This window comes from Martes martes (genome assembly GCF_963455335.1).
Source record: "Martes martes genome assembly, chromosome: 8".
Taxonomy (NCBI): Eukaryota; Metazoa; Chordata; class Mammalia; order Carnivora; family Mustelidae; genus Martes; species Martes martes.
In genome coordinates, this window is record NC_137895.1 from 107,132,394 (window position 1) to 107,148,227 (window position 15,834).

Genomic DNA, 15,834 nt, shown 5'->3' on the forward strand with positions numbered 1-15,834 from the left:
TTTCTCAAGAGGCCAGATAGAGTCAATGTAAATCATATATATCATAAATCATAAATATATTTATTTATTTATTGACAGACAGAGATCACAAGTAGTCAGAGAGAGGCAGGCAGAGAGAGAGGAAAGGAAGCAGGCTCCCCGCTGAGCAGAGAGCCTGATGTGGGACTTGATCCCAGGACCCTGGGATCATGACCTGAGCCGAAGGCAGAGGCTTTAACCCACTGAGCCACCCAGGCACCCCTATATCGCATGGATTTTTTAAATTTTATTTTATTCTTTCAATGTTCCAAGATTCATTGTTTATGCATCACACCCAATGCTCCATGCGATATGTGCCCTCCTTAATACCTACCACCAGGTTCACCCAACCCCCCACCACCCTCCCTTCCAAAACCCTGTTTGTTTCTCAGAGTCCACAGTCCCTCATGATTCGTCTCCCCCTCTGATTTCCCCCAATTCACTTTTCCTTTCCTTCTAATGTCCTCCATGTTATTCCTTATGCTCCATAAGTAAGTGAAACCATATGATAATTGACTTTCTCTGCTTGATTTTTTTCAAAATAGTTTCATGTTCATTATCTATTGATCCTCACAAACCACAGGACTGGTATTAGCACAGACAAGAATTGGATTATATTTGCTTTTCTCTCCAAAAATCTCAGTGTCCAGCCTACTAAAATTAGAGCAGTGACAATGAGATTCTTGAAATTGCACTTAAGCTATAGTCAGGTAAAAGTCCCCAGACTCTGGAATCTGGTCACTTTTTATTTTAAGTGATTGCAAACCGAGAAGATCAGACATGTGCCTTCAGTAGACAAGGAACTCAGGATCTCTTAGGTGGATAGTCATCCTGTCTTCTTTCCTCTCAGGAGATGGGCTTGTCTCTCTCCCCAGAACAACAGGGGCCTGGGGGAGGAAGCATGTTGCAACCTGAAAGCATAAGTGGACCATGGCACTGTAGTTAAGACACAATGTCTGGGACCAGAAGGATCCAAGAGAAAGGCCAGGACACGCATTCTTTGTGGGTGGACAGAACGTCTATAGTCACATTCATTATCTGTGTAGTTATAGTCTAGGAGGTCACTATGAACACTGAATTAATGAATATTAAGCCATTACTCTTGGACTCTTGGGAGAAATAGAGGAGAAATGCGAGGACCCTGTAAGCCTCTAGTCACAACATTTGTGTCAACCAACCAATACACAACCTTATTTTATGTGTGTTGCTGTTTAAAGGCATCTTATTTAATATATATTGGTGATTCATTAACATGAGCTCATGGCCAACAGCACTCTAACTGATGCCTGAACAGAGTTTATCTGACACATGTACTTTTTCCCTAAGGCACATCACAACCTTCTCACACTTAGGAACTCTAGACAGCACTGCAGCACTGTGGTTGGGGACTATTATTTAACAGAAAAGCCACCAACAGAAAGCACAGAGATGTGACAAACATGGCACTAAAGAGATCATAAAAAGTACACTGTTTACAATATGAGAACTGAAACAAGAAGGCAAAGTGTTGCCGTGTTTAACTTCAGCTGCGAATGTGACTCCAGTTTTTTGCGTGTCTGCATAGGACCACAAAGGCACACATGTATCGATCTGGGAGTTACAAATAAATTTTAGCAAGTAAGCAAATTCGCAAATACAGAATCTATGAATAATAAGAATCGACTGTTGATCATCAGAGGGCCCAGAGCCCCAGCGTTCTGTATTGATTGGGTTTTCTACATACACCTCCCTCTATATGCTTTACATTAGTGAGCACTGGTCCCCAGCTCTCTGTTCCACCCCTCATTTTTCATGTTGGCCATTGCTGGCAAGAGCTGTGTTCCTGCTTTATGACAAATCCCATGGCTGTGACTGATTGCCTAGCCAGCTCTGGTCCCTGGGCCCAGCACAGCCTGTCAGGCTGGGGCTTCAAGTCTTCATTAGCTCAGTCCCCAGAGCAGGCATATGGCTGCCATCCAGGCAAGAAGATAAAGAGAATCAGATACCACCACCCAGCAAATCCCTTACTGAGTGGAGTCTGGAAAAAGAAACCTTGGCTCACCTTCCATCCAGCCACAAGCCGAGTTTTGCCCCTCATTCCACTGGAGCCAGTGGGAGCCAGTAAGGCTTCAGATCTGACCCTGTCTCTATTCCCCTCATACCTCAAATACAACCTCGTTTTCTTTTCTCCTTACAAATGTTTATGTTAGCTCCCCAGAGTCTTAGGGTGTGGATGATGAGCTTTCATTCCACGGGGAAGATGCTGTAACACAGAACTGGGTCAATTGTTCCCACTCCAGTTTGATCCCAGCCCTATGCTCCTGACTCCAGAAGAAGGATGGGTCATTGTTTTGTAACTAGAACTTAACCCTCTGTGAAATATTCCAAAAGAGCTAAAGTGAACCTTCCGTTATTCAGTCCCCTTACAACCCCAATCCCATTCCACAGAAAAGAAATAGAGAATGCAAATGTGTGTGGGCAGAAAGTCCAGAGAAAGTCTTGGAAGTGCAATTGTTGGAGTCAATTTTCATGGGGAAGCAACTGCTGTATAAAGTGACTGTCTCCAGAGAGCAAGTCTACAACCCAGGTGGTATGACCAGATGTAGGGGATCTATCCATGCTCGTCCCCAACAGGAAAAGGAGGAAGGGAACAAAGTGAGGCAAAGCTTCCATCTTCATTCTGAGCTGTCAATCTGGCCTTTTCCCTGGCATTAAACTCCCTGGGAAGGAAACGAAGGTACCTGCCAGTTGGCAGGAAGCCGGAGAAAGAGCAAGTTCAATCCAATTAGAATTGGATTCAATCAAATTTAAGAAGAAAATTCCACCCAAAGCAGAATATCATTAAGACAGCAGTTGAAGAAAACTCATTAGCTTGAGAGTCCCCACATCTCCCAATTTAAAAATTCCCTAGACCACTCCCAGTCCTAACCCCTTTTTATCCACGAAAATGGTGAAGACTAAAAATCTGTGCTCTCCTAAGCAACACAAGCAAAATGCAAATACTAAATGGAGGTGGTGGTAGAGCCGTCCCTAAATGACTGAATGGATTCAGGAGTTTTCGTCTACCTGTGGCTTGTTGCTGCGTCCTTCCTTCCAAGGCGCCTTTCAAGAAATTCCTTCAAGGTGGTTTCTACAGCCTCCTGCCCTGAACTAGGCCTGTACTGGTGAAAGAAGGAGGAATTCTGTCTCTGTTAATTAACCAAGATGCCCAGTGCATGTTACACTCTCACATACACATGTATATACACACACATGTGTGTTCACACACACCACTGAGGGCCCATTTCCCATAAAATGAATATCAAAAACCAAAATGCTCCTAATATACCTATTTTGGAAGAAAAGACACAGACTTGCTTTGAGAGTTGAGAACTAGCCTTCTTGATCAATACATTCTGCTGCCAGCCCCTTCCTTGCTCAGAAAGTGAATTTGAAGTCAGAGAGAAAATCAGGACAGAATCAGAAAATAGGAAAGAAATACCATTCTGTCAGAAATTTTTCAATAGGCCCTTCTTCCAGCAAATCCCAATCCAATTGCAGATTCTACCCATTATTGTTTTAAACTGAATGCATCATTTAACTTTTCTATCATCTTGCTTTTATGTATTTTTCCAGCCTGATTAGATTTCTTTTTTAACTAAAAGGGCAGCCCCCAGGACATTTTCTTGTGTTTAGAGTCCTCATTTGTCTCCTTGTGGGGAAGAACTTTCTCTAGATTAGAAATCCTTCCAGGCATGTTAAAAGTGGCAAAACAAACTCTAGAAATGAGAAGAGAGGTTGAGGTGGTTAAACCTCCTGGGCCTCAAATCAGTGGTAAATATCTACCAATTGGCTTTTGGGGTGGAGGGAGCCCTCATTTATAGCATTTGCCAATTTTCATGGTGTAAATATTCCCACCATGGCCAATTTCAAGCCACAAGGAGACATCAGTGAAGCTAGAGCAGCATGTGTGATAGGCTCCTGGGAGCCAGTGCGGGTGAGTGGGCTTCAGCATGCCACCAGCCCTTAACGCCTTTGTCACCCAGACATACTTTGAGGTTTTTCAGTGGCCACCCAGTTCCAGCAGGAATGAAAGTGCATAGTCCCTAACTGTCATGGAGGGTTTGTAGTGACCGTTTGAAAGGGGTTTCTGGGTCACGGGAGAATAATTGTTATTAAAAGACAAAGGCCATGACTGTGATCCAAGAATGAGGGAAATGGACTTCATCCATCCCTTTGTACTCTGTTGGCCTGTGTCAGGAATGTCTGCTTTGGTGACTTTCTGTTTATGTGAGAATAGAGACAAAGCCTGGGATGAGGAGAGAAGGCTGTCTGAGGAGAGCAGGGGCAGGTGGGCGGGTCTCTTGGTGTGAAGTAATTAATCCCTTTGTTTTCTCTTATCTCCACCTCTCCATCCCGCCCACCTGGTCTTCCTCCTTGTATGCTGCCCTGCCCCTCTGCTCTCACTCCCCAGAGAGTTTTCCAAAGAGAGGGAGAAGGCCAAGGCTCGGGGAGATTTCCAGAAGCTTCGAGAGAAGCAGCAGCTAGAAGAGGACCTGAAGGGCTACCTGGACTGGATCACCCAGGCAGAGGACATTGACCCCGAGAATGAGGATGAAGGCATGGATGAGGAGAAGCCCCGAAACAGTGAGCAGTCTTTCTGTCTTGGGCTAGGTTCTGGGAGAGGGAGGAGACAGGGGCCAGAACAGCAAGACTGTCTACGACCAACTTGTCCTTACAGTTTGTCTTGCTGGAGCAATATTCAATGCATTGATGACAATCATCTCTACTCAAAGAAATTCGTCACAGATGTGACATAATTGCTGTTGATCTGTAAAGCTTCATATTCTTTTTAGAAAGATTCTAAAAGACGGTTGAGGTTTTGCTAAGGTGGACTCTTTTTTTTTTTTAATCAGACATCCTCCTCCAGGCTCATCTTTTTGGGCAGGAGGCAGATTATGGTCTTCCCATTAGAGTATTAATGTCCTATTGTGTAGGAATGTGTATACACATATATCCTAACACACATATATAAATATACGAGTTTAGTTTCTTGTCCTTATGAGCAGGCATTATGTCCATTGTGTTCAAACTCCCCAGTTGGGTTCTGTGTGTTTCTGCTCATTAGTAACTGAGTTCTAATTGGGAATCTGGGAGAAGGAGCAGGTGGAGGGAAGAGGGAAGAAGACAGTCAAAGATGTGAATAGAGAACGTAATCTCTGCTCCCTCATTTCAAAGACCGATTTAATACATCTATCAACTGTTTCCTTTCTGATAATTCTGCTCAAGGTTCAAATACAAAATTAAAACACACAAACAACAAGAGACTCATAACAACATAATTTAATAACCTAAGGAGACCTTTATGCTCTACTAAATAGTTTTGCAAGTTGGAAGACAACACCTTTGATGGATTGTAACAGTGAACAATGATGCCATTGAGGGTCTTTCTGGAAAAATGCCTGGCTGCTTGTATTATACTGTTGATGGTACTGTGGAGTAGTTGATTCGTTTGTGGACTGAATGGTATGGTGAATAAATAAGTTGGGCCTGTGAGTAACAGAGAAGCTTACCTCTAAGGCACAGGAATTGGCATCTTGGCTCCTCTCTTCACCTTAAATTGGGGTGATGCCCCTAACTCATGATTAATGGTGATGAACATGCTTCTTACTGTGTTATTTAAAATGTGCTGTATCCCCTACTCACTTAGCAATTAATTGCCATCCACAGAGACGTATAGTTATTCTGTTCTCTGGCTAAAGCCAGAGCTTCCAAGGAGAAGTATGCTGCTTCCTTGCCTTGCCCATTAAGTGAATAAATTCCAAGGAGTTTCCAGCATGGAGTATTGTCTGCTGCTAGAGCAGACCACATTGACAAGGCCCATGTGCCCACACGGCTGGCTAAGCTTTGGGAAGAGCATAATGAACTGCATATCCCAATGGACAGGGTCTCTGCCTCATTTTCATAAGCCCAAATACGGAAGAAATCAGTCTCCGGTGGTTCTTGTGTCTCTCATCACATGGCTGGAGGACACTTTTGAGTCTGCTTCTTGTCCTCAATCAGTCTGTCCTGGGAGGATGGAATGGGAGCCTGGCTCCTTTAGTTGTGGAGTTGATGGTGGAACAGTTCTAGGGGATGGGGCAAGGGAATAAGTATCCAAAGAAGCAGGATATAGAGAGAGGAAAAAAAAAAAAAAAAACCACTTGCAGTGAAGTGAATGTGAGAAACTTAGGAATGGAGCCAGAAAACAAGTCCAAAGGACTGTCTATTAGAGAATTCCAATTACAAGCAGAGTTGGTGTGATTAAATTATTAAGGAATTGGCAACCTAACAGATCTGCAGGAAAGGCAAGTCTATGGCTTCAGAACGATATTCTCTTCTTCAGAACTTCATAATTTGCCCTTCAAAACAAATACAAGAGGAGAAGTGCTGCTACAAGTTACATGTGTGTCTCAAAGTAATATCTTGGTCTTTGAAATTGCTAGGAGATTACAGTTTAGTATATTTGCCAGTTCTTTTCAGTTCCAAAATTAAGTAGTCTTTTAAGGAAAAAAAAGGTATTATCACTCTTCATCGATGGTTCTAGCAACTTCCGGGCAGAATCCCCATCAGCCCTTATTAGACGCACCAGTGACCCAGAGCTGGCTCCAGCACAAGGGAAGTTCAATGGCACATCCTGTGGTATCTGGGCTTACCAAGAGGGGGTCCAAAGACTCATTTTTTTCTAGGCAAACCTACAAAACCACTGAGGAAGTTGAAGGAACAGGGGTTGGGAAGACAACAGAGTAAAAGGGCATAGTAGGAACAAACAATGTGGCCAGTAAAATTATATGTAAAAATATATTCTAGTTCATTCTTTCTTCCTTCCCTCCAACCGTTGATCAACTAAGGGCAACTCTGTGCCAGTCACTGTTTAAGGCACTGGGGATATAGCAATAAACAAAATAGTCTAACTTCCTTGCCCTCGTGGAAATTATATTCTAGTGGGGAGATGGACAATAAATTAAATAGTATGTCAGAGAGTGACAAAATGACAAGTACTATGAAGACAGAAGTGTTGAGAGGTGGCCAGGAAATACCTCACTGTGGAGGTAGCATTTGAATAAAGACTTGAAGGCAATAAGGAAATGAAACATAGATATTCGGGAAAAGAGCATTCTGAGCAGAGGGGCTAGCCCATTGGAAAGGCATCAAGGCAGTAGGATGGTGGACATAGAAACAGAAGGGAGGCTAATGTGACCAGGGAGGAGTGAATAACAGGGACAGTGGTAGGAGATGAGGTTCAAGGTTAACCAAGGGTAGATCGTGAAAATCATTGTAAGAATTTGGACTTTTATTAGAAGTGAGCCAAGAAGCCCCTGATGGTTTCACGCTGAGAAGTGACACAGCCTATATATATTTGACAGGATCCCCCCAGCTGCCATGTGCAGAATGAAATGGAAGTGAACAAGGGTGACACAGGGAGCCAGATAGGCTACTGCCCCAGGAGATGGTGCTGCCTTATACTGGTAGCATGACATGGTGGGTCAGGCTCCAGAACGGTCTCATTTGGAGCATATCAGATATGGGATGTGAGAGACAGAGAATTCAAGGAGATCCCAAGGCAATTGTAAGAGCTGAATCATTATTTATTTATTTAGGGAAGGTGATGAGAGGAAAAGATGTCAGGGTGGGAGTATCCAGAAAACCGTCTTGGACCTATAAGTTTGAAATGTCCATAGGACTCCCAAGAGGAGATGTTAAGCGTGCAACTGGCATAAATCTGAGTCTGGGGAAAAGCCTGGGACAGAATTATAATTTGCAGAGTCAATATTCACCCAGCTGTGATAGTAGACAGAAGTGAGGCGCAGCCTAAGAACCTGAGTCCCAGTGATGTTTGGAGACAAGAGTGATGAAGAAGAACCAACAAGGGAGACTTAGAAAGGTATGGTCAGACAGACAGGAGGAAAAGAGAAGGAGGGTCTGCGTTGCCCTGAGGCCAAGCTGGGTGAGTACTAAAAGCTGGTCATTGGGCTTAGCAATAAGGAGGCCACCACTGGGTGAAATGGTGAGGTTCAAAGCTGGAGGGCAAACGAGAGTCTTCTTTCATGAGTCTCTTGGGTCTAGATATTTCACAGGATGGTATCAGGCATTGTTTGCAGACCTCCTGTTGTTGTGACACATGTGGTCTATCTGTGAGCCATCTAAAGAAAGAGGAGAGGAGGAGATTCACCCAATCCAGCCTGCCTGTGTCTACAAGCCAGCCTTGCATTCTGTCTCCATCTTGAGTCATTTCAGTACTAGCCATTGCCTCTGCGATTGGCTTTAGACAGCCTTGGGAAAAGGAGAAAATGACACTCAAGAGCTATTTTGGTGCCAAAAAGAATAGAAGCAAGAAAAAGTCATGCTTGTGCACTGTTGCATTTTTGATACTTCCAAAGCAGGCAGACGCATGGGTCTTGGCCTCCAAGCTCCGCTGCTCCTGGGTGAAGACTGGGGTAATGTGGAACCCTCCCCCTCGCCCCTCCCCCTCCAAGGGGTAACAAGCCTCCCTTGTGAAGGCACCACTTACAAAACTATCACTGATGCACGGAACTCACTGTCATCAGGGGAGACAGTCTGCTCCAAGGGCTGGGCCCATTTCCCAGCTTCAATGTCAAATCGGACAGAAGGCCAGTCATTAGAGAGAGAGAAGCCATAGAGAAAGAGAGAAAGTCAGAAATTTCTTCTCTCTTTTTCCTCCTCAGGATCAAAAAACTGCACGTATCAAATATCTATCCATATGGGAGTGTCTCTATTGTTCCATTAAGACAATTTAAATGCACTCCCAGACCTCTATTGCTTGCAGTCTAAGACGGACAATTTATGTGGATGATCCTATAAAAGACAGACAGACGGTAGGACCAAAACATTGAATTTCCACATAGATAAGCAGGATTAAATATTTACGCCCATGGTGTTCAGTTATGTGACACGGAAGCCACTTTGGCAATCATCATTAGCTGACGAAGCCGCGTGACAGCTCTGTGCCCCGCAGAGTCTAGGGTAGTGGATTATTGAAATACGGAAATTTGAGGGCTTATGAGAGCTGCGGGTTGCCCACAAAAGGGCCCCGTGTGGCTTGAGAGCAGTAATCTGAATATCACTGATTTACATTATATACCTGTCAAGGGCATGTGTATCATTATTTCAACCTTTATTTTTGTTTTACATTTTCATCAGTGAAATCAGCAGTTACCCTGGACTTGACTTGTGGTCAGGGGTTGCCAGGCATCTGGATTTCTGTGACAGAATCCCACCAAGGATCTGGCTCTGCAATCATGAGAAGAAACACTAACAACTCTCTTTTCCTTGATTCCCTTCTCAGCTTGAACCCTTTAGTTACCATGTGTTAGAGGACCTGACCGCATGCCTCTCAGTGAAATCAAATTCCATGCAGACCCCAGAGATCTCTTGTCCCCTGTGTTAACTCCCACTGGTCCTAATTGGGACCCTAAAACTTTAGTGTCAGAATGTGGCCTTAGAGATAAGGTGCGGAAACCAGAATCCAACACAGGAATAATAATCCACCTGAGCGGATTATTAGCAAGGGCCGGACTCGGACCCAGGTCCCCTGATTATCCATATGGGACTCATTCTACCACACTGTGGTGCTTCTCACAGAAGCCTTGTCAGACAGTTCAGGGCAAAACCCCTCCCTAACTGTCCCTAGGGGCTCTCATGGCCCTTGAGGTTTCTTCCCCTTCTTGCATGCCTGCTAGGCCACACTGTGAGGTCCTTAGCCAGCCACCCTTAATTCACCCTCTGCCCCTCCTCCCAACAAAGCCCCAGCCCTGGAAATATTAGTGTGCGTAGAAGCCAAGGGACTTACAAGAGTTTGTGAGTGCCTCTGCATAAGCAGGCTTGGGTCAAGCGTCTTCTTTCCTGCCCTGAGAGGAAAAGCTCAGACCATCACCAGACTTGAGTAGCTTCCCCATTCTGCCCCTTCAGAATGACTCTCTTGCGGCATCACTGATGATTCCCTCTCCAAGTGCTCCCTACTAGCTCCAAATCACTCTCCAGTCTTGCCAAATGCCATCCGAAACCAGGCAGAAGGACACAGAACCCCCATAAGCAAGGACAGTGGCAAGGTAGGAAGATTGCCACGTCATGGGAAGGTGTGGGATGCTCTTAAGAAATGATGGAGGGCTGTTACCTGAAGATGCTGGCCACTAGTAGGAACCACTGTACACTGGGGCTCCACTGTGAGACTCATTCATGGATTCTTCTGGCTCTTGTATTAATCAGTACTCCTGGGTGGTGCTCCTGGACCCAGGGTTGTGTGCAGTACCTCATGTGGGGGATCATGTCATCACAGAGGCCCAGGCGGGCCTTCCCAAAGGTAGCACATCTGCCTTTGGAGCAGACTCTGGCCCTGAAGCATGTCCTTGGCCCAGCCTGGGGAGCTGTGGAGAGCTACCGGAGGGGTGGCATCGACTGTGCAGGGACAAGTCAGGTATGCCGATCTCACAGAGCGGCCAGAGTTCTTAAAGCAAAACCAGTTTGGGGGTAAATCTTGCTGACCTGGACCTATTGGGAGACCATGAAAGCCTTCTCAGTGAATGGTGGCTGTATGCTCCTGGGGGAATGGAGAAGAAAAAGCTACATAGCATTTTAACAGTATTTGACAGCCTGCCCATACAGCCTTAAGTCAGCGTAAGAGTGCCTGACTGGTCTGTGACGTCATAAGTTAGTAAGGGCCCTGTTCTCACTCAGGAGGCCCCTGTGCAGCCTTTCCAACACCCCACGCCCCACCCACTCAGGGAGACTCCCAGTTCATAGCACCTTCTCAAGACAGAAGGAAGCTGGCTACACCATTGCAGAGCCCAGGGCTCCGTGGGGATGCCACAGGAAGGAGAATGAGGCAGGCTCCTGCCCCAATACGGTTACATGCAGCTAGCTCCAGAAAACAAATGGTTACATTTATGGTAAGGAATAGAGTCAACACCAGCTGAGAAACATGCCAAAAAACGGCTTCTCATACATTTTTAGACACCTGCCTTTGTTTTGGTTTAGCCTTTACTGCCTAAATGCCCATGGCAGCAAGCACACAGCCAGGCACTTGCTAGGCAATGCTGAGATTTCCCAGAGACAAAGGATCACCCACCGAGCCAGCAGACCACTCCTGCCATGGCAAGGGGACAAGTGGGAGCTGTTTTCCTGGGAGCACTGACCAACCATGTGCCCCGCAGGGGCAGAGCAAAGAGGCTGTTGGCTCTTGAAGAACTGAGCAAGACCAGGAGTCCTCGGTGGGGCCCCAGAGCTTGGAAGACCCCCTTCTTCAGCGCCTGAGGGACAGCACCCTCTGCCTTCCAGCCAGGGTCTCAGCCCAAACTAGTGTCTTCCGAGCCCTCTTCTGTCTCAGCAGCTTCGCCACCCTCCCAGCGACCAGCTACTAGGCTAGGACTTCTTCCTCCCTCTTTCTCCTCCCTCCTCTTCTTCTGTGATCCTTCCTCCATCCAGTCAGCCACCAGACCTTATCAGTGGTCCCCCCACCACACCGAAATCCCCTGGCCCTCTCCCTCCCCTTCTTACCACCCCTCTTCCCCAAGGTAGTAACCACCTGGGAAACTACCGCACACCCTGCTTGGTAGAGCAGAATTTGTACTTCTAGAGCTGACAGGTCAGTGTCCTGCTCAGAAGCTCTCAATGTCTCTCCACAGCTGCAGAATAAAGCCTAAGCCTCTTCCCCTTGTATTCTCAGCACCTCGGATCTATCCCAGCCAACAGCTTTAATATATCACTCCCTACTCCCTTCAGCAAACCAGACTACTCTTGTTTTTCAGATAGGCCTGCTACTTCCTCACTTCTGGACTTCCATGCATCTCTGCCCAGCATACATTCTCCTCCTCACCTGCTCTGACCCTGCCCAGTCCTCCCAGACTCTCTCAGTCCTCCCAGACTCTCCGTCTCACGACAGGCAGTGCCAGATACTCTTGCCCTCTGCCCCCCCTCACTGGTGTGAATACAGATGGCCCAGCCCTCTCGTCATACAGAAAGCCCTCGGGAGGCAAACACTATGCTTTCCCAACTTCTTACTTGCTCTCCCAGTTAGCATCCAGGACAGTGATTCATATTTAGGACACTTCCCCCTCCAAAAAATATTGAACTGAATTGAATCAAACCCAGCTCTGTGGATCAAGAATATTAAGGTTTTATGTCTCTACTTACTTGGCCAAATACCCTTTGTCTAGTCTTAGCCATACTCACAATAGGCCCTCGGAAAATGTACTATCATTGACAATGTGGGTAGAAGTGAGTCAGGGGCTGAGGAAGTGGACCTAGAAGAACAGCTGGAAGGAGCTAGAATTCCAGACCCACTGAAAGAGAAAGCTGGGTGGTCAATAGAGCAAGGGGGAGACTTCCTGATGGGGAGTCATTGTTATGCAGCTTGTGCTTTTGGGTTCTGAGATTGGATAGCGGACACATATCAGCCCTTCATGGGTTCTCCTGATAGAGGCAAGACAAGGGAAAGGGCATGATAGGGGCATGTCTTTTCCTTGCATGCAAGATAGGAAAGACGTAGATTATCTCACTTAACCCTCCCCACGATAATCTTATGTCGATACTCCCATCCTCATTTTATCGATGGGAAAACTGAGGCTCGGAGAAATTCACTTGTTCATGTCACATAGCTTGTGCGTTGCCCAACCTCAGCTAGGTAGGCCTTGATCCCAGTTCTGCTGACTCCTTTATACTCCTATATACTCCTTATACCATAGTCCCTCCCCTCAGTGATGTGAGGGCTGTCCTCTTCCTCCAACCAGAAGGGACCTAGAAAAGGGCCAGCTAATCCCCCTGGGAGGCCAGAGTAGGCTTTGCTGTAGCACTGATCACCTTCAGTCTAATGGGCAAAGCAAGATGGGCAGAGAAAAGGAGGGAGAGGGCCATAGAGGGAAAACAGTGGCAAGGAAAACTGATCTTAAATGTTAACAAAAAGGGGCATGAGTTTGATTTTTAAAGAAAGAGAAAAGATTAGCTTTATGATTATAAGAACTACATTTGAAACATGAAATGAAGTGGTGACATTATCTTGTTCAAGCAAAAATCAGAAACAAAAACAAAAACAAATAAGTTAACTGAGATCAAAAATTATCCATCTCGTGGGGCGGGTCGTACCCATCTGGCTCAGTCAGTAGAGCACATAACTCTTGATCTGAGGGTCATAAGTTCAAGCCCCATGCTGGGCATTGAACCTACTTAAAATAAAATATGTTTCATCTTTTTTTTAAAAATCCATTTGGAATGGTTTAAGAGACAGTCTTGCTTAAAAGAAAACATGAATTATATGACCTATCAGAGTTTCTTTCAGTTCAGGGACCCTTTTGGACTTGATTAAAAGAGAGTGCCATCAGAATGGTCCAGGAACAGGGTGTTCTAACTCACGGACCATCCACTCTCCTTCCTTGGCAAACCCCATGAAGGCTGTGATAGTTTTCCTATGATGATGCAGGATTGTGCAGTGCTGCAGGACCATCCCTTCCAAACCTCCAACAATCCCAGGAACCTTGGCATGGTAGGGGCCCAGAAGAATAATCTCTCACCTCAGGGACAGCCTCATAGTGAGGAGTTCATATGTGGTGTTTTCGAAGAAGTCTTTTCACCTACCTGAAGCCACAAAACCCTTTGACCAATGGATCTGCCCACTCAGGCTCGCCCAGGGTAGGTGCCCAGTAAAGTGCTGATTTGATTTTAATTTGGGACTTTGCAAACAGATCAATACACCTGGGAGCTGGAAGTAGCTCAGCAAAAGGATCAAAGGGGAGATGAATCACCCTAAATTTCCCTTTGATCCATTTCCTCCGAAAACCAGTGCTCGGCCCCCAAACAGAATAACCCACAGTACAGTTGCCCTTGGCTCCCAACACCCACCCCTGCCTTACTTCCACATAAACATTGGGAGATAAAAGCTCCATGTCACATCAAGATATATTACCTGTCAGAAGGCTGGTAGTGAAGGAGAAGGAGTGACAGCTCCTGCCTCTGTCATTCCTTGCTGCGGTGGAAAATCATCATCTGGTGATGGAGGGAGATCAGCCACAGACTACATTTCCATCATCAGGGCACGTGGCATGGGAGGCCAGTGCAAGGGGGACAGACACTGAGATTGCTGGCCTTACAGTGGCAGAAGAGTTTGGAGGAGACCTCCAAAATGACCTCTGGCCACTCAGAATATCAAGACGAAGAAACATAGGCAGGGTCCTAAGGGGACTTACAGCCTAGTGAAGGAGACAGATGCACAAGCAGGTTATAGTAATGAGTTGAAGGAATGGACAAGGTACTAGAGAAATATGGAGGCAAAGGAGTGGCATTTGGAAGGGGACGGATGGGGCTTTCTACCCAGGGAATGATTCTGAAGGGGTGCCGTGTCAGTCGGGGTGGGCTAATCATTGTCATAAGCAACCTCCAAATTGAGTCTGGTGCCTGACACAGTGAAGGTTACTTCTTGCTCCACAGTTCAGTGTGGGTTTGGTGTTGGTAGGAGGGGAAGTTCATCTCCATATAGACTTTAGGAACCAGGTCTTCCTGCTCACAGTTCTACCAGCCCCTGGGCCTCAGAGGCCTCCATGGATCCTCTGCATCAGGCCAGCAGCAGAGGGAAGGGAGAGGGAGTGTGATGGCCAGGCATAGGAGTGTGGGCATGGCTCCCATCCTCACCTCATTGACCAGAATAATTCTCAGCTCCAGCTAGCTTCCAGGGGCTAGAAAACCTAGCTCAGCTAAGTGTTGGGGTAGAGGGGTGGGAAGGGGGAAGAACAACTGGGGCTGGGTGAACGCAGGGCAGAGGCTTTGCCGTCCCAAAAACTGGGAACAGTTCACAAGGCCAAAAGGATAAAAAAGGGCATTGTAAGCTGAGGGAGCCATATATATCAAGGATAGAGGCAAGTAACTGGAAGCAGGAGGAGAAGAGGAGGAGGAGGAGGAGGAGGGAAAAAAATGTTACTTTAGGGTGCATGGGGAGGAACCAAAGATTGAGCCAAGAAGGAAGACAGCTCTGGTCCCAGAGGGCTTCAGATATAGACCTTATCCTGTGAATAATAAGGAAGAACCACCCAAGAGACTTAAGTAGAGGTCACTGTGGAAAGGCCACCCTGACCTTGATGGGAACAATGGTTGGAGGGAGGGAGAAGCTGGAAGCAGGGAGATCAGTCATTTCAGGGGCCGATACAGCCAAAATGAGGATCAAAGAAGGAGCATGGTTTGCGAAGACGGCCTTCCATCAGTCGCCTGCATCCACTAGGAGAGTCCTGGGGGCTAGCCAACCAAGGAGCCTTTGGAAAATATTCCCTGTGCTTTTCCAGCCCCAGGGATGGTGGAGGGGCTACAGCGGTGACCTGCCCCCCTGAAGGACTCCCCTCTGGGAGCTGGTTTGTCTTGTCTGGGAGCTCTATCAGCCCTTGGCCCCTGCTTTCCAGTCCTGTTTCTATCCATGACTAAACCCACGAACAAACAGTGCCTTTCCCCTGACAGGTGCCACATGTAGAATTCAAGTGACTCTACCCTATTTAATCCCTGCCCTTATGATTAAGTGGCTTATGAAAAAAAAAAAAAAAAGGTTGAGTAACAACCCCAAACATAGGGCTTTGATAGCTCCATCCTTCAGGATTACTTCATCAAATGGAAATGCACATGCCTCTGGTGATAACTACAGTGTTTCCAGAAGAGATTTATGCTCCCATATAATAGGAAAGATTCCATCCTCTTAAATAACTATAGTACCTGCTGTAAGTGCCGGACTATTAATCATTGTGATCACTTTGTGTTTAAGCCTTGTGGTTAGTGGGACAGGACTGGAGCCTGGTCAGAACAACAGAGAATCACCCTAAGGGAGCTGCTCAG

At 46.3% G+C, this 15,834-nt stretch overlaps 1 protein-coding gene across 1 annotated transcript in view; it reads left to right on the forward strand.

Moving 5' to 3' along the window:
* Positions 1-15,834, forward strand: part of CACNA1C (calcium voltage-gated channel subunit alpha1 C) — a gene marked incomplete at its 5' end in the record, with an annotated part of 716,579 nt that overhangs the window by 530,407 nt on the left and 170,338 nt on the right. The window contains one exon of the mRNA XM_080812080.1: positions 4,451-4,623. Within this exon, the coding sequence (XP_080668206.1) occupies positions 4,451-4,623 (173 nt within the window). The remainder of the gene's footprint in view (positions 1-4,450; positions 4,624-15,834) is intronic.